The 19559-nt window shown below is 41.4% G+C and overlaps 1 protein-coding gene across 1 annotated transcript; it reads right to left on the bottom strand.

The window, feature by feature from the left end:
* Positions 1-993: 993 nt before the first annotated feature.
* On the bottom strand, positions 994-11058 carry LOC121269671 (E3 ubiquitin/ISG15 ligase TRIM25-like). The gene is made up of 5 exons (XM_041174469.1): positions 10421-11058; positions 8385-8480; positions 6046-6279; positions 4401-4566; positions 994-3682 (listed from the first exon to the last, which is right to left on the bottom strand). Exons 1-5 carry the CDS (start codon positions 10985-10987, stop codon positions 3153-3155), a joined length of 1593 nt encoding a protein of 530 aa, XP_041030403.1. The 5' UTR covers positions 10988-11058; the 3' UTR covers positions 994-3152.
* Positions 11059-19559: the final 8501 nt, after the last annotated feature.

A 19559-nucleotide genomic window follows, 5' to 3' on the forward strand; every position in this document is an offset into this window, starting at 1 on the left:
TTGCAGGCTGGGAGGACAGGCCTGCAAAACTCCCTGGCTGACCTTCCCACTGCCCACCCCCGACCTGTCCACAATTTTAGGTGAAGCAGGTGAGGCCTAGGGCAGCGCACCCCAGATGAGGCACTTAAGTGGCCAATTGGCCATTTAAGGGCTGCTTCCCATCTGGCCTCAATTTTGAAACTGGCAGGAGGTCAGGCCAGGGGGAAAGCCCAACAGGTCACCCTGACCGGGCCTTGAGTGTGAAGGGGGATTGGGGCACCTCTGTCAAGGGCCCATTTCCACACTGGGCAACCCCCTCTTACCAAGGTCTGCCCTCCCCTTCCCCACAGGTATCCCCTCCACCAACCGCCAACCCCCCACCACCCCTAACGAGCCTCTCCATCAAAACCCTAACTCCGCCTTCGTTGAGCCTCACCTCCAAACCATACCCCCCACCCAATCTGAGACCAACAGCACCCCTTCCCTGCACTTACCTTGTCCTGGATTCCACAACTTAGAATCTGGGGACTGTTTCTAGTCCCAGTCCTGGCTGCTGCAGCCACTGAGGCTGCAGAGCTGATCGGCTGACAGCTCTCCGAGGAGACACCTCTGCCCAGGTGAGGGCTAAATAGCTGTGGGGCTGGTGCGATCGGCAGGGTTGCATCCCCTGCCAACACTTCAGGTGGCGGAAAGGGTGGGAAATCCTGCCCAGTATTTCACTGGATTATTTTTGAATTTATCCTCCTTTCAAGTGCAAGCTGACTACCAACATCCCAGCAGCAAATTAACTGATCATTTATCCTATTACCATTTGTGGGACCTTTGCTAAGTACCGTTTGGCTGCTGCGTTTGCCAACAAATCAATGCCTACACTTTAGAAAAGTAACTCACTGGATGTAAAGTGTTTGGGACGTTGGAGAAATGTGTAATATAAATGGAATTTTTTCTTTGATTTACCTTAAATTTTACTGAAAGTCTTTCGTGTCATCTTCAGAGATCAAACAGACACACAAGTGTTTGCTAAACCTTTTATTAGTTGGAAAAAGGAAGCAAGCAAATTGTACAAGACATCGTTAGTCATAACAATTATATGCAATTATATGTTCAAATGTCATATACACCATTTGTTTATAATCAAATTGCAAAAAGGCTATCAAGAAACATGTAATTAAGGCAGGTAAGCGTTGAGGAGGTACAGAGCGGCAATGATCTCACTGAACAGTGCAACAGGCTCAAGGGGCTGAATTGCCAAGTCCTATTCGTCAAACTTTTTCTTCCAGAAAGTTGCCTCCTTAACAGAAGTCAAAGTGGCATCATATTCATCGAGTAAAAACATGGACCACATTTTCCCGGTCCAGTCACCACAAGAAATTAGAGAAGAAATTATAAAGAAAAGTTACAAATTTCACTTTCTCAGCAGTTTATCGAACTGGATTATTCTGACACATTTGATCCAGAATTTTGTTATAAGGTGGTTTGGGATAGGGGGAAAAGAGAAATATCTGAGATTGAAGAAATATTCCTGCCCCACCACAATAGTCACAAGCCATCAGTTTATAATTTGACCACTTAACTGTTTCAGCATTACAATAAAACACATCAATTTGGTCCAGCATAGTTTTTGAGGGCAGAAAAGTAAAACCCTCAGAACAGTCTTACAGGGGAAACAGTGGCAGAAGGGGATTCTCTACAAACTCCTTAAAACACACTTTATTGATATCCATTGACTATCCTTGTGAGCCAGATTCTCCAGCTTCCAGCTGCAGGGTCCACTGTATTGCTCATTAGTAGAGCTGGTGCTGACACAATGGGCCAAATGGCCTCTTTCTGTGCTGTAACAATAATAATTCTGATTCTGTGGCAATTCAGAGAAGTCTTAGGCCGGGATTTTCCAGCCCCGCAGTGGCGGCTGCAGAGTATGCAGCGGGTGAGACAGAGGTCCATTGACTTTCGGCGGGACCGGACAATCCCAGTGGAAAATCCCGCCCTTAGTTTCATTCGTGACCCCACACCCTCCTCCTCCAAAACCAAAGCCTGAGCTAATGCTGCCAATCAGAAATACCAGGGGATAAGCAGTGGTCCCTCACCAATCAGGAATTCCAGATCTTGGCTACAGATAGAGATAACCATTCTCCCAAGAGAGTTGTAGTTTAAGTATGGCTGAATCCTTTCCTCTCAGCCCAAAAAGCTGATGGAGTTCCTGCAGAACTTTACAGAATAAGAAATGAATGAACTCTCTTGTTATGGGTCACCTTCTAAGCAAAACTTAGGAATAGTTACTGACTCACCTGATAGAAAAAAGATTGCAAAATGCTCTTTCTGGTTAAATTAATATTCAGCTAATTAGATACATTTCACTTTTCAGCTAATTTCCTGCTTCCTTAATACGTAATTTAAGTGATAATTGCCTATTCATGTTTTAATTAATGGCATTACAAAGATTGTACAGTTTTGAAATGATTCCTACCACTCGTTGCACTCATCGCTATCTTGGCAACACCTTAATAATTGTGTTAATGGGAAACCTGGTATAATTCTTACCAAACAGAAAATGCTGGAAACTATCAGGTCAGGGATGGGGGATTGATGTTGCAGCTTGACCTGATCTGCTGAGTGTTGTAAACACTTTGTTTATATTTCAGATTTTCCAGTGTCTCTGATGGTTCACTTATTATACATACTGGTGTTTCCAGCAGCCAACGTACTGGTGTTTCCAGCAGCCAAGCTTGTTGCTATTACTTAACAGTTTGCCTCAGTGTGTTATCACTGAAGCTGTGAAAGAGGGTTTTCCTGAAAAAAAAATCCTTCAATTTTTATTTCTCTTTAATATTTTTATTTATTTCTAAGCATTCTGCAGCTAGTGGCATAGGAGCCCCATTTTTGACATAGTTCCTTAGCAATAATTCTTGTCTAAAAGCTTGAAGAAGAATAAATTTTATGACTCAGCTCACCCAGCAAAGAACTTCATGTGATGGGAGCACATAATCAGAAATTTGGGTACCAAGGCATCTGCAGCCCGTGAATATTTCCTTCCATCAAAACTAACGGAAGGGGGAGTAATTTGGGCCTCGAATTGGAGCTCCTGAAAGCTGAAGCTTTATGTTGGTACTGCTAGATCATAAAATTTACTCTAATCCTGACCGTTCTAAACTGTAATCCTTCCCTCATGTATTCTAGGGTGGAGGCTCCAAAGCCAGTGCGTTATTTTTCCCTGTGTTTATAAGGCAGCAGGCAGGATGGACAGGTTCTGTAAATGCAACATCATATTTGTGTAGCAGAGTTATACTATCAGCGACAGAGTAAAATGATACAGAACCACCGTCAAAATTGAGACACACCCTGATAGTTGGAGGTATCACCCATGCTAATTTATATTCTGCATTATTGTGCCAAGCTGAGAAATAATAGTTGCTGTTCCACTGTATACACCATGATTTTTCAGTTTGACTGAGGCTAACTCCTACATTGATGCTTTTGTAAGCAATCCCAATTGCCCAGCCAGTACTGTGCTTGGTGGAGATGTCCCAGTAATAACAATCCTGAGAGAACTTCTGCGAGCACAGCACTTGGATGCTGTTAGTGAATCTTTCAGGATTATTGTCATAGGACTGTGCATAATCACACCAAAATATCTTCCTGTTTCCTTCTGACAAAGCGACCTGCCTGTGTGCTGTCTTTGGGTCAAAGGTGAGTTCACAGAATTCTGGAATCAAAAGAAAGTAGTTTGAGAACAGGTGGTACTATGACATTAATATTTCCCGAACACAACCATTTGCACCCTCTGGTTAAAGGAATTGATAGATGAGAAAAGATCAAGGTCCATCTAGTTTGTCTTATGTCTTTACCAAGATTGTAGAATGAGCTTGAATTTATATAGTGTCTTTCAAGACTTTAGGTTGTCACAAAATGTGATACAGCCAATGAAACATTTTAAGTGTTGTAATGCCAGAAACACGGCAGCCAATTTGCAGATAGCAAATTCCCACAAACAGCAATGTGATAATGACCAGATTATTTATTTAGTGAATGCTGATCAATGTATAGACATTGATCAGGGCACAGAGGATAACTTCCCTGGTCTTCTTCAAAAAATTGTCATGATCCTTTTACATTCACCCTGTTTAACATCTCATTCGAAAATGCAGCACTCCCTCAGTACTGCACTGGAGTGCCAGCCTAGATTTTGTGCTCAATTCTCTGGAATGGAATCTGAATCCATATCTTCTTAATCAGAGGTTAAGGATATTATCACTGGGCCACAGCTAACACCTTCATTGATTAATAGCTGCAGATGGTTAGACTCTGGCTTAGGAGAGACTGGATTCATTTTAGAGTACACATTTCAAAGACTAGTTTCCTCAGTAAAAGTATTCAAACCAGCATTTACACTGTAATGAGTGCAAGGAAATAAGAATTCTAACCTCCATACTTGAATATCTCCTGCCAAAATTTGTCCAGTTCAGGTTTGAGATTTGAGATTAGCTTTAAAGCGTATTTGCATATGAATTGTAGTCTTCTGTTGTATGCGTTTACGGCTTCTCCTGGATTAAGAAGATGTGTGACTTGATTGGGTATTGATGAAGTGGCCTAAATGAGTATGTAATTAAAGGAACAAATTATTAAAATAGAATTCTAATGTGCCAGCTTTGGTTTTAATTAATGTTCAGGGGCAGAGTTCACCCGCTCCTTCTCTACAACCCCCACTGCCACAGAACTTTGTTTCCAAAATGGATGGGAAATCCTTTAACAGGCTATGGGCCTTTATTGTGGAATTCCTGAAATGGGAGAAGCTCCCTCCATCACACAGCCCACCACCACCAACGCCCCCCCCTACCCCACCCACCCCCAACTATAATTTTCACCTCAAACGATTGATTGCATCTTTCACATCTTGCTTCTCATTGACCAGCTCTGTGACTGCTGTCAGTTCCTCTTCAAAGTCAGGCAAATAGAGACATGAGGTCCCATCACACAGGAACACCCCCATCTCATTTGCCTGTCTTGCTCCCTTTGAAGAAGGCTCCAGACATACTACTTGTGCAATTTACTATCTAGAAACTAATAGCAAGGCCCACTTGAGTGGATACACTGGCGCTGAATATGTAACTCATGAACTACACAAGTATCAGGCACATACTCCCCACTGGACTGGCCGAATGGGATTCTGTTCTCACCAGCCACCACTCTGTAGCGTAGTCACTCCCTAGATCACAAAAGCAAAAAGGAGACCCCAATCACTGCCACAGCATTGCATGATTCCCTTTCTCACTCAGGGCACTAAAACCTAGACAGATTCCAGATCAGATATCTCACTGACCAGACCACTTGCCATCAGCTGTCTGCCTCACAGGGCCAGCAGCTAAGACATGCACAAACTCTCCTGAAAACATGAAAATATAAAGGGCTACTTTTGCTATGGGTCTACTCACGCCCACCAGTCATCTAATGCAGAATGACACATTCTTTTCACTGGATAAGACAGTAATTAAGTGTCCCATTAACTGGCAAGAAGTTACAAAAGTATGCAACTAAAATAGGATCTCTCTGGAAAAAAAAACATACTGCGAAAGTTAGAATGGAACACAATATAATAAAGGACAGAGAAAAACTACCTGTCACATGCAGAGTACAATCTCTCCAACCCCCGTTTCACACAACCTCCTGAAGTTAATGACTCTTCTTACTTAACCTTGGTATCTAAGCTAACCTGTATTTTAGTCTTTTATACTGATATTTTCCAGCTCGATCATCCCCATCTAGCTGAAATAACTAATCCATCTGCTGAGAATCTGCTTCGTTCATCATTGCAAAATCTTCATAAGAGCAGAAGTCTGTGCTTCTTCACAAAAAAAAAGCCCAGGTTTCTGAATATCAAAAAGATTCCTAAGACCAGGTAGCACTCTAGACGTTCACCAAGACCTTGATATAGATCCACATTGAACTTCCTCATGAAAAATGTTTCTCACTCAGAATCTTAATCTGAAGTTGGTAAATTAATATTTTACTTTGGCAAATGAGTACACCTCAGCATAAGACAACTTCATTATAAGCTGAGGTACGTTTTACCTTCAAGAACCTCCACTGGTCCTTCTCCTTTGCCAAAGGTTCGATTTGACTTTTGGTGTTGCTGAGTTCTTCAATATGTTCAAGAATTTGTCTTGAAGCTGCTTCAAAGCTTATCTCAATTTCCATGTACTCTTCATCTATTAGCTTCCTCATAGATTCTTCTTTTGTTATAAGAAGCTTTTTGATCTCCTTAAACTTTTCTCCCATCAATATCTTCATCTTGGATGCAGTTTCCTGAATGTCATCAAATACGGTAAATATTTTTTGTTGACTTAATTACAAAGATATATAGATTACTGGGAAACAAGAAAAATGGCATTTTAATGTCAATTGGGAAAAATGAGAGGTGCTCTGCTTTTAACATAATTTTTGTTTGGTTTACAGATCTGTCAGTGTAGCATGTTGTCAACATGCCAAACAGAGTACTGGGATATATGTCCATCCCCAGGGATTCACAGAACAAAACCCCAAACTGGAGAGTAAAGACCAGATGCAAAACTGCAGGGAACCTTCCCAAATCTGCTCTAGTAGATCAGCTGATTGGACAAATAGCTGCAGAGGTGGACACTTAGCAGAACACTTGCCAGATGCAATTTGGAAGTAGAGAGCCGTGGGGAGAGCAATGCAATTTTTTTAAAATGCTGTCACGACATTTCAGCCCAAGGGAGCAAACCAATAGATATTTTAGCAATCCGTTTGGTACTTAGTGATTTTCGTAATTTGTTCCGCTATAAATATTTACTTTAAAATCTTTGAAATTTCAATGTCACAATGGCTAAACATAATTACTGCCTTTGTTCCCCTCCAATAGTCCTTACTCCTGGTTCTTAGATGAAGCCTTCCTCTCAAAGCTTCTGTGAATTCTCCTTCCTTTCTCTCTTCCATTTTTACTCACTCTTTGGTTAAATAAAGCTCTCAGAGTTCAAGTAACGGAAGCTGACCTTTTTTTGCTCATTTTTTTTCCTACAGCTCTACGTAGGTAAGGAACACTCACTGCCCATCCCATCACCTGGCTCTGTGAATCCCCTATCACAGGCAGAAGAGCTTCTACTTTAACTTTGGACAGACATGGGGCAGAGGTGGGTGGCAAACTTTAACCACTATTTAGTTGATGGTTATCTTCTTATTTTACCCAATGGCTGTTCTTCTTGTTGTCCTCCTCGATCCTCGTTTCCATCCATTCCCTCAATGCAAGGGTTAGAAGGGCAAAAATTAACACTGAGCCACAAGAGGAAACATTAGAATACGTGCCCGAAGGTTTGGTAGGCGTTAAGGAACACCTTAAAGGAGAGAGAAGCATCGAGCTTTAGAGAAGAACTTAACAGAGCTTAGGACCTAGACAGCTGAAGGCATTGTTGCAATGGTGGGGCAAAGTAAGCTGTGCCTTGTCACATCCTCGAGATTTCTCAAAGTGCTTCTGGGTCACCACTGTTATAAATTAGACGTTAGTGGCTCAGATTCCCTGTCCTTGCAGAACTAAGGAGAAGAGGATGAGCCAATTAACCATTCCCCCACCCAGGCACACAATCTCCTTGGAGAAACAAAGAAAAAAAATATGTTTTGGCCAACCAAGAATAAACTGGGAAATTCCTCTCTGACCCCTAAAGGCACGAAAGACAGGCCACTGGAGTCTGCAGTTATGAATATCAATCATTCCAATCACTCCCCCCAACCATTTTCTATCAGTTGACTTCTCCTTTACTTTCAGGGATTCATCCAGGTTCATTTTGACTCTGTAACGCTCAGTGACATGGAAATTTCATGTTGCTCAGAGCAGGTTTGTCAATAGTTTTCTTAACAGATGTGTTATTTCTTGTTGTGGGATATTTACAGGGAACCTCTTCAGGCTGTCAGCCTAACCTAGATTGCCAATTCCAATTTCGACATTATTCCCAAATTCAATGACACTCTAAACTCTGGTTCAAGTTCACTGTCCTTATCCTTCACTGCCTAGCAGACCTCCACAGATTCAACTCCATGACCACAGAAAACTTGAGTGGTACTTGGAACAGAGACCTGGACATTAAGCAATGTGGGTAAGATTAGGAAACACATGGGAGACAAATATCAATGGACAGTTTGCAAAATGTCTGAAGGTGCAAGTGGGATACATACTGCACCCCACAGAAAGTGCATATTCCATCTTTCCTTGAGAACCTGCTGTCGGAAGGGTTACAGCTTCTGCCAGTTACTTCCAAGGCATGTCTCCACATCCAATCTATCTGGATTTTAATGCAAGAAGGCAGAGCTGCCTTGTCAGTGTTGTGAACTCACAACTGCATCATAATACAATTTCAGTAAATCCACTGAGAAACCAGATTGTGTAGATCTCTACTTACTTTGACAGAACGGTGCTCATTTGCCAAAGAATCAAGTTTTCCTTCTGCTGCTTTTATTTCATCAGATATTTCTCCAAGAATACTTTGAACATTCACCTTAGAAAATTGTGAAATGCAACAATTATCTTGATTGATTGTACACATAACAGGTTTCCTTGGGTCAATCTGTAAACCTTTGCATCCACTTTCTCTCCTCCTATGTGATAGTGTAGGTATTGAGAAACTATTTCCTTTGATGGGGAAATCAAGAACTTGGGAACTTGTTGGGGGGGCGGTGTGTGTGTGTGTGTGTGGGGGGTTCGGGAGTCCGGGGGGAGTGGGGGTGTTCGGATGTCGGTGGGGGGGAGGTCCGGAGTTCGGTGGGGGGGTTGGGGGGTCTGGAGGGGGCAGGGATCCAATGTCAGTGGGGTTGAGGTTGGTGTGAGGGTGAGGTGGGGTTGTCGGAGGTCAGAGGGGGAATGGGTCTTTACAATAGTTACTCAGAAGTTAGAAGAGGTTTTCATTCTTCTAATTTTTTTCTGGGTAGCTATTGGTATAACCCCACTGAAGCCATCTAAAATTTGCGATTTAAATTGCATTTTTGGATGGTTCCCAGTGCAGCACAATTGTCCAGAAGAAGTTAGCACTTCTGGGCAATTGCCTTGCAAGACCTTATCTGGGAACCCCCCAAATCTGATGCTGGGGAGCGCAGAAGTTACGGGCCTTTCTTTCTTTCCGGGTAGTAATTCCCACATTCTGTCCTTCATCCATTTAAGCATTGCTTCATTTACATAGCACCATGCTCTACCTCAAGGTATCCCAAAGTTGTTCACAGATCATCGAGTGAGTCTGAAGTTTCTATTGTAATAGAGGGAAACACCCCAGCCTCTTTGCACACAGCAAAATCCCATAAACAGCAATGTGATAATGACCAGATAATCTGTTTTAGTAATGTTGGATGAGGAATGCAAAAATAAAAGTCACAATTACTGTCCCCATCCTCCATAGTCAAAGATTTTCAATTCCAGAGACTTGAGCACATAATCTAGACGGACATCAGTGCAATGCTGAGGGAATGCTACATTGATGGAAGTGCCATGTTTCAGATAAAACATCAAACCATGGCCCTACTTGCTCTTTCAGATGGACAGAAAACATCCTATGGCATCATTTTGAAGAAGAGTACGGGAGTTCACTCAGTGTCATGGCCAATATTTGTCCCCAAATTAACATCACACAAAAAATTACCATTGCCACATTGCTGGTTGTGGGATTAAGCTCAGTGTAAGATTTGCTGCCGAATTTCAACATCACAACAATAGCTACACATGAAGTACGTCATTGCTTATAAAATACTTGGGAATATCCTGAGATGGTGAAGGCTACTAGAGACATAAAAGTCTTTCTTTTACACTCAGTCTTGACCAGTGCTCCACCAGCAATTGGAAGGTGGTCAATTGTGGAAGACTCCTTTCTTTGTGCTTTGCCCCTCTGTGTGTGCAGTTCGTCCAAACGCTAGAACAAAGATCAAGGATGTGTGATAAAGGAACAGAAGGGGGTCATTTAGCTTCTGAAGCCTGTTCCACCATTCAATGATATGTGATCTAACTCGATATATTCGCTTTTGCCCATGTTCCTTAAAATTTTGGTTAATTGAAATCCATCAATCTCAGATTTAAAATTGACAATTCATCTGATATCAACAGTTGTTTGTGAGAAAGTTCCAAACTTCTATTACCTTTTGCATATTTTCCTGACTTCACTCCACAAAGGTCTAGTTCTAATTTTTAGAATATGTCCCCTAATTCTAGAACTCCCCAATCAACAGATATAATTTATCTCTATTCACTGTATCCATTTATCTTAATATCTTAAATTTCAATCAAACCACCCTTTAACCTTCCAAATTCTGCGGAATACAATCCTAGTTTGTGTAATCTCTGACCTTTGATGTCTAAGGGGATTGGTACTGAGCTCTTTCATACTGCCAAACTGGATGAAACTGGACATTAGTAAATTCCTACTAACACTGCACATTCCTGCGAAAATAGTCTTACCTGTTTCTCTTTACACTGTTCCTCTAATGAGGTTATTTTACAGCTTATATGTGTAGGCTTACAAGAGTCACACACAAAAATGCTGTGTGTTGTACAAAACAACTCTTGGATCTTTCTGTGCTCTTTGCATTTCCTTTTTTGCAGGTCCCTGATTGGACTTGTTATTTCATGATCCTGGTAAGCAGCATTCTGAATGTGAGGCCTCAGGTGGGAGAGACAGTAGGAGGCCATGCACGTCAAACATGTCTTTTCAGCCTTGAGAACCGTCTCAAAACACCAGTCGCAGGGAACATCGTCACCATCTCCCGAAAATTCTGCTGGCTCTTGGATGAACTGGTCGATGAGAGCAACCAAAAGTATGTTTTTCTTTAGCACGGGTTTCTCGGTGTAACGATGCCTGCACTGTGGGCACTGAATGTCCTGATTTAGACTTCTAGCTTCACTCCATACCTCCTCGAGGCATTGAGAACAGAAATTATGGCCACAATTTGTGGTCACAGGATCATTCAACAACTCCAGACATACAGGACAGGCCAGTTCTTCCTTCAAGCAACTCAAGGCAGCCATTCTCTAGCGTGTGGCCACCAACAACGTGGCCCCTTCCCGGAAGTAGACTGTGAAATAAAAGTGAAACTGATCTCAAACAAGTTAAGCAAAACCATTGCTTCTCCGCAAATCTTCACTATGAGGCAACAGGAAATCCTGGTTGGAAAATGACTCCTTTGGGTTTACTATGCAGTTGAAGTAATAAAGCACTGCATGTGGCAAAGCGTGTTTACAGGGTATTGATTTTTAATTGATTTTTGGGTTGTTCAAACGGGGAACGAGCAATTTTTTTTTAAATAAAGGCAAAATACTGCGGATGCTGGAAATCTGAAACGTTTTGTTCGCTAGTGATGGTGAAATCACTAACTTGTACTTGATTTCGGCTATGTCGCTAGTAGAAGCCAAGGTTAGGAGGAAAACCCCATCGGTCTGAGATTCGTGCTCCAGCAGAATAAAACAGGTCACGAATTCTTTAAAGATTTCCCGACCGCTCGCGGTCCTGCAGCAGGTAGCTCTTAATATTGATTAACAGATGTGAAAATACATTTAAAAAAAACTAGAATTCGAGTCTTAGTTCTAAACAAGTAAAATTTGGCAGGTCTCTGGATGTTTTCTGCTGATACTTCATATATTACAGGGTGACAATTATAACCATCCTCTGGAGTTGTTTCATTCTGGTTTTCCCCTGGGGGAGATTTAGGAAATTGTTTTTAAACCAGTTCGTTGAAAGAGTCAATACAGAAGTGGAAAGTGGTACAAACGGATCCGCAGAACGGTCTATGACGGAAGAGGGGGAAGGGGGAGAGAGACGGAGCAAGAAATGGGCGGAATAGAGAAAGGGGAGGACGAGGGAAAGACAAATAGTTGGAGAGTAGATGGGAAGAAAAATAGTCATTTTGCCGCGTGGTATTAATTCGAGTCTCTGATGCAGGTAGCAAAAGTTCATGTGTTTGAAATTAAGTGTTGGTGCTCAACTACACAGCAGCATGATATTGAAAATAAATTGATGTTTTGTGTTTTAACTTAAAACTCTCATACTTGTTGACAGGGCTCTTGATTGTTTACAAAACCATAAGATTTAGAACAGAAGTAGGCTGATCTGATAATCCTCAACTCCACTCTCCTGCCTTTTCCCCATAACCCTTCATTCTCTTACTGATTAAAAATCTTTCTCCACCTTGAATATACTTAAGGACCCAGCCCTCTGTGGTAAAGAATTCCACAGATTAACTACCCTCCAAGAGAAGAAATTCCTCCTCATCTCTGTTTTAAATGGGCGACCCCTTATTCTGAGATTATGCCCTCTGGACCTAGACTGTTTATTGATGATGTCCAATTTTTCCATGTGTGAAATATCTCATTCAGGTAATTTCTGATGAGTTCTTCCTATAAGTCTTCCTATGGTTACCAAGACCCATGACTGAGCCATTCTACTAAATATTCTTCAATTGGAACATTTGCAATGGTAGGATTTGGAACTGAGACTATAGCAAGGATAGGTTGTTCCCTGATCTGGTGAGAGGTGCATCTTGCCTGTTACAGCCTTGGGAAGGCATGCTTCAGTTATTGGCTGACTCTTGGTCATAAATCCCACACCTGAAATTGGCCCTGATTTTGACACTTCCATTCAATTATCCCCCTTAATCTGGAACACTGTTTCTAAGAATCTCTGGCATGCCACATTCAGCAGAACTATCTCTTCAATCATGATTTGGACGTTTCTTCTAATTCCTATCTGTCCATTACCTCCTTTGTTGTACATTAATCCTCCTGGATTAATTTTACTTTGTTGAATACACAAGTTTGTCTATATGGTCCTCTGATATTTGGACTCCTCACTGTGACAAGCAACTGGCCTGAATCAGCTGTTAAGTTTGGGAAACCTCAATGTTCCTCCTATTTTAATGTAAATAAACTCAAATTTTCTTAACTTTTATGTGTAAATTAAATTCCTGTTAATCAGCATCATCTTTCATTGCACATCTCTTGTTTACTGTTGAAGTGAAACTATGTGATCCAACTTGTGTCCCTCTATTATGATCATAGCATTGGATTGAAAACACATTATTCTGGTTCAGATTTCCAGCATCTGCAGTATTTTGTTTTTAAATGACTGGTATATCTCGAAACGTCAACTCTTTTCTTCTCCGCCGATGCTGCCAGACCTGCTGAGTTTTTCCAAGTAATTCTGTTTTTGTTTTGGATTTCCAGCATCTGCAGTTTTTTTGTTTTTATATCTGGTATATCTCCATCCTTGCCTGTTGATGAGCTAATGTTTCCTTAACTGAAATGTCATGATACTGTCTAATCCTTGTTTCTATGAGGCCATTGCCAAATAGCACATTGTACACAAGAACACCAGATAACAAGGTCCCTATTCAATTCATTGTCAGCAATTTACTGAATTGTAACATTGACGTTGGGTTTAGTGCTGCTGTTTTGGGTGCAGTAAATAATTTAATTCGAGAGATATTAAAACAACGGAGAATCAGGCACGACAGACTGACTCAATCAATTATTGTAACTGTGAATTTTATGTTCACTACACTGAATGCAAATTGAAAATTTGAGAGGAAATCAAACCACCACAAATAATGTTTCTTTTTTTGCTTTGATTGCTTTTCACCTGGTTGACAGACATTGAAAGAATTCAAAGCAAAAACCTCTTTGTACCAGAAACAGGCTTTCTTCAGGCCCCATCAAGTAGTTGATAGCAGTCGTTCACAAATTGCTGAAATCTAATAACCACATCGTTAACTGTGATTGCCACAAACAAGTTAATTTTCTTAATGGAGCTCAAAGCAGTCGGGTTATCTGATTAAAGTCATTTGTTAAAAAAAGTTTTTTTGGTGGCAGTAAAATATTCCATTTTATTTGAAAAAGAGACTTGTGTTTATGTAGCACCTTTCACAACCTCAGGATGTCTCACAGCAGACAATCACTGTCATAATGTGAGAACTATGGCAGCCAGATTAAGCCAATGCAACTTAGCTGCAAAGATGACCCGCAAATATACGTCCCACATATGTGCACTGATCTGCAGTATGGCTTGGATTTTTTTTATTCATTCATGGGATGTGGGCATCGCTGGCTAGGCCAGCATTTATTGCCCATTCCTAATTGCCTTTGTTCAGAGGGCATTTAAGAGTCAACCACATTGCTGCTGGTCTGGAGTCACATGAAGGCCAGACCAGGTAAGGGCAATAGATTTCCTTCACTAAAGGACATTAGTGAACCAGATGGGTTTTTATGACAATCAGCAATAGTTTCATGGTCATTATCAGACTTTTAATTCCAGATTTTTATTTAATTCAAATCTGCCATGGGGGGATTTGAACCCAGGTCCCCAGAGCATTTTCCTGAGTCTCTAGAATATTAGTTCTGTGACAATGCCACTATGCCACCACCTCCCCAAATACATCAATCACCTTAATTGCAGGGCTGATTGTGAACTGCGGTGTTGAATAAAAACATGTGTAATTCATCATTAAAACAGGGTCCATCTTATTAAAATTTTGGTATCAGGGAGATCAGCTAGACAAAGTAATTTTTCAATATCCTTTTCTCCCCACCACCAAGACATCCCAAGGACACAGGACCCTTACACACAGGATATAATTCTGCTACAATATGTTTCAGGCATCAAGATGATGGACCATAATACATTTAGTACTGAATAATTGGGATAGACTTAGTTCATAATCTAATTTATTTGAAAAGGAGAAATGTAATATCCTATATTACAGCTTTAAACGCTGTAGGTTCCTGCCGTCCCACACCCACTACCATCTGCCCCCTCGCTCACTCCAGTTTCGGAAACTTTGTTCTATCGGCAATGAGGTTGAAATGGGAAGAATTCCCATTCATTTCTGTACACTGTATCTCCTGATGTTTTTTTTTCGCAAATGTAGACCTGCCCTAAAACCGTAAACATAGCAGAGAAACACTAGAACTGCGCTTGCGCTACGTTGGCAGCAAACTCAGCCATGTTGGTCGAAGGATTAATATTGAGGGATGACTCCCCTGCTGTTCTTCAAAATAGGTACATTTCCTTCCTTCTCTGATCAATTCCAATCCTTGAGTAACACCTGAAGAATCTTAAGACAACACAAAGGTAGGTGGAATGGGAGTGGAGAGGTGCAAATGGACATTGATGGAGTAAGTGAGCATGAGAAATTGTTGCAGATGGAGTTCAAGTGTGAGGTCACCCTTTTCGGACTTATGACAAATAGATCAAAGAACTTTCTAAATGGCAAGATGTAGGAATTGTGGATGAGCAGAGAGAATTAAGGGATCAAGCGTAGAGATCACTAAAAGCTAGTGAACAGATGGAATAATAAATTCATATGGAACGTTGGCCTCTGTCTCACAAAGTCTGGAATGCAAATGGGTGAAAGTTATGTTACAGCTGTACAGAACCCTGATGATACCTCAACTGGGGTGCTACTTTTGCTTTTGGGTACTGTACATCTGGAAGGATATATTGACCTTGGAAGGGATGCAGTGCTGAGTCACCAGAATGATACTGGGGTTAAATGAGTTAAATTATGAGGACAGGTTGTAGAGACAAGGCTTGTTTTTTTCCCCTTGAATATAAAAGTTTAAGGGGTGGTCTAATCCTTGCAATGATGATGGCATGATTAACTCAGTACCAACTGTGCTGAAGCTGGCTCATTTCTCTTTCAAATTAACAAATTCCTCTTCTCTTCAGCTGGTATTGGTACATTGAAGAGCAAGGAGATAACAGGCTCGTATTGCTGTTGCTTACCCCCACGTGCACTTGTAGTTGGTAATAATTCAAGTGCCATAAATGAAAAAAAGAGTATGATAATTCAAAAGTGAACATAGCATTCTGTATCATAGGTATAACGTCAATCTGAAACAATTTGCATAGAAAGATGATGATTAGAACCTCACTTGCCCTGAATATTTTTCTTCAAGGCGTTGAGTAATTAATTGAATTGCCATTTCAGTCAAATTGTGTATAGGGCTCTGTACACTGTAGCAGGGTTTCTTGGTTTCCCTGGATGCCCATGCATCTTTTTAAAAGGGAATTGTTTGCCTGCCATATGCAATGTGGTTATGTTCCTTGCTCCAGTTTAAATGCCACCCTTGCAGCCTGGTTTCCATCAGGAGTTAAGCTCAAGCCCAAAATGTCAGCTTGGCTCAATAGTAGCACTTTTAACTCAAGATGGATTCGATTCAAATTCTACTCCAGAGACAGAAACATATATAGGGTCTAGAATTTTGCTGTGCAGTGCTTGTTTTTCAGATGCCAAATGGCCTTTCTAAGCCTCCATTATGGTGGGTAGGAAGCACACATGCAATACAAGCCAGAATGGTGTCACCTTTCATTTTAGCATTCAGTGGCCTTTCCTGAAATAGGTGTTAGACACATTCAATGTGCAAATGAAGAATGGTTGATCAGTGCCATCCTGCTTTTCATTGGTACGGATGCTGAGGTTTAATATTTGATCAGCAAGTTCATTAAATACTTTTTGAGATTAAATAAGTAAAATAGTGAGCTGCTTTACCTCTGTAGAGATTTTCTCTCTGCATTTTACGGATGTTTAATGTTTTATCAGTATATTCATTAAAGTCTAAGAGTAAGGGAGTGAAATAATGAACCGCTTTAATTCTAGAGATTCTCTTGCTGCATTTTTATTTTGCAAAATCACATCATGGAGCTATTTATGAGGTTTTGGGATGAGGTGTTAACCATGGCTCAGAAGAAGCTATCTCACCCCTAGATCTAGGCTAAGACTTCGCTGCAGTACTGAGGGAGTGCTGCATAGGCAGTGGTGCCAGCTTTCGGATGAGATATTAATTGTGGATGAGGAGCCATGTGTGCCCTCAGGTTGTCTTAAAAGATCCTATGACACTATTTCAGAAAAGAGCAGGGCAGTGTCTCCCTCGTGTCCTGACCAATATTTATCCCTTGACCAACAAATTGTTTTGATTGTTATCTCATTGCTATTTGTGGGAGTTTGCTGTGTGCAAACTACCTGCCGCATTTCCTACGTTACAACAATTACACTTCAAAAGCATTTCATTGGCTGTAAAACACTTGGGGAAGTCCTGAGTTCATAAAAGGTGCCCTAAAAATACAAATTATTTCTTTAATTTGGAGAACAAACACACTACCCATGGTAAGTGTAAACATTTGGGTGATGTTGCGCTGTGAAAGATCATTTACCCTATTTCATTGACTTCTTCTTGAAGTATTCCTTCAGTTTAAGTAGCTACATAATGATGATCAAGATCAAATTCATAACTACTCCTCTGTATTCCAGTAGCCCTGTTGGTAAAGATGGGACTTATTGCTTGCCAGTTGAAATATAGATTGATTGAGGTAGCAACTCAGTACATTACTTTCTATTAATGTCTGTAAGTTTTTATGGATTGTTCAAAGTTTATAATTACTCTCCTGCTACTAAGTAATGAAAAATTCAGAGTGTGTGTTACACTGAATCTATCATAGTTTGTCACTGGGTGCTCAGCCAGCAGAGCTCTCCTTTATGGTTAGCAAGTTCTATTTGCAGCAGCTGTCACTGCATCACCAGAAAGCTGTTTCTCTGGTTTCCATCTGTGTCTGTTTGAGTAGGCTAAGAGAAACACATTAAAGTGCGAATAAAGATCAAACCTAATTTAAGACGTACGTTACAGACTTAGTGGAAAATTGAAAGGTGAGGAGGTGCACCCATTGAGCAAGCCTCTCGAGAACTAGGTTCCCCTGCTCCCTGTTGTTTTCCAACCATTCATTTTAATGGTTAGAGAACCATGACCATCATGTATGTATACTCTTGATGGGCATGGATTCCCCTCACTGATCTGATTTCACAACACTAGCTTTTACTTTATCCTTTTTGCACCTTTCCCTCTCCTTCATTAAAGGCAGTATCTCTCTTCTGGAAAATAAGCAGCAGCAATACCCTAAGTGACTATCCTTCCATGAACAAAGCACATGGGTTATCGTTACTGGGAACAGGCACAGGCCATTTAGCCCATCGAGTCTGTTCTGCCATTCAATTTGGGTCATAGAACGGTTAAAGCACAGTAAGAGGTTATTCAGCCCATTGTGCCTGTGACAGCTCTTTACAAGAGCAAGTTAGTTAGTTCCATTCCCCAGCCCTTTCCCCTTTGGCCTGCAATTTCTTTTTCTTTGTGTGCCACTCCAATTTCCACTTGAAAGCTATGCTTGAACTTGCCTCCACTACACTCTGGGGCAGTGCATTCCAGATCCTAACCGCTCACTGCATTAAAAAGAAAGTATTTCCATGGTTGATATGTACCTTGACTCCAGTTACCTGCCGTTGTAGTATATCCATTAATACCCTTACCCAACAACAATCTATCAATCTCAGGTTTGAAGTTTTCAGTTGACTCCCAGCCTCAACAGCTATTGTTAGGCTGGGGAGATGAGGGGAAGAATATCAAATTTCTGCTACCAATCGGGGTCATTGCACACAAACCCAATTTGTCCTCATGTTCCAGCAAAGCTGGTGGACTCTCACTACAGAGATTTCAGCAGCACAAATGCTGCCTGATTTTTCTCTCCTTTATTGTTTTGGAATTTTAGTAGAAATTGATCAAACTTTGAATCAAACCTGGAATCATGCTGTTTCCCATGACATTATACCAATTGATGCATTTACGCATTCAGGTATCCGTAGAGTTTCCAACTCCTTATCTCTGTTAAGAGAGGTGGTGGCATAGTGGTATTTTCACTGGGCTAATAATCCAGAGACCCAGGGTAAATGATCTGAGGATCTGGGTTTGGATGCCACCACAGCAGATGGTGAAACTTGAATTCAATAAAAATCTGCAACTAAAAGTCTAATGATGACCATGAAACCATTGTTAATTGTCTAAAAACCCATCTGGTTCATGAGTCTGGCCTACATTTGACTCCAGATCCACAGCAATGTGGTTGACTATCAAACACCCTCTGAAATGGCCTCGCAAACCACTCAGTTGTATCAAACCACTACAAAGTCCAAAAGGAATGAAACTGGATGGACCACCCAGTGTCAACTGAGGCAAATTCAGCCCTGTCAACCCTGCAAAGTCATCCTTGCTAACACCTGGAGGCTGATTATTGGGTGAACTGTCTCAATTCATGGAACCATACCTTATCAATAATGCCCCAGACACCACCATCACCATCCATGATGCCAACCAGCAGAGATGGCGGCACTGTGGTATACAGTTGGAAGGGAGTTGCCCTGGGAGTCCTCAACATTGAATCTAGACCCCCATGAAGTCTCATGGCATTGGGCCAAACATGGGCAAGGAACCTCCAGTTGATTATCACAGCATCATCCTTCACCCCCCGCCCCCCCTCAGCTGATGAATCAGCACTCCTCCATGTTGAACAGCACTTGGAGGAAGCACTGATGGTGGCAAGGGTGCAGAATGTACTCTGGTTGGGGGACTTCAATGTCCATCACCAAAAGTGGCTCGGTAGCACCACGATGGACAAAGCTGGCTGAATCCTAACGGACATAGCTGATAGACTGGGTCTGTGGCAGGTGGTGAGGAAACCAACCGGAAATAAAAACATACTTGACCTCATACTCACCAAGCTACCTGC

This window comes from Carcharodon carcharias, chromosome 25 (genome assembly GCF_017639515.1).
Source record: "Carcharodon carcharias isolate sCarCar2 chromosome 25, sCarCar2.pri, whole genome shotgun sequence".
Classification (NCBI taxonomy): Eukaryota; Metazoa; Chordata; class Chondrichthyes; order Lamniformes; family Lamnidae; genus Carcharodon; species Carcharodon carcharias.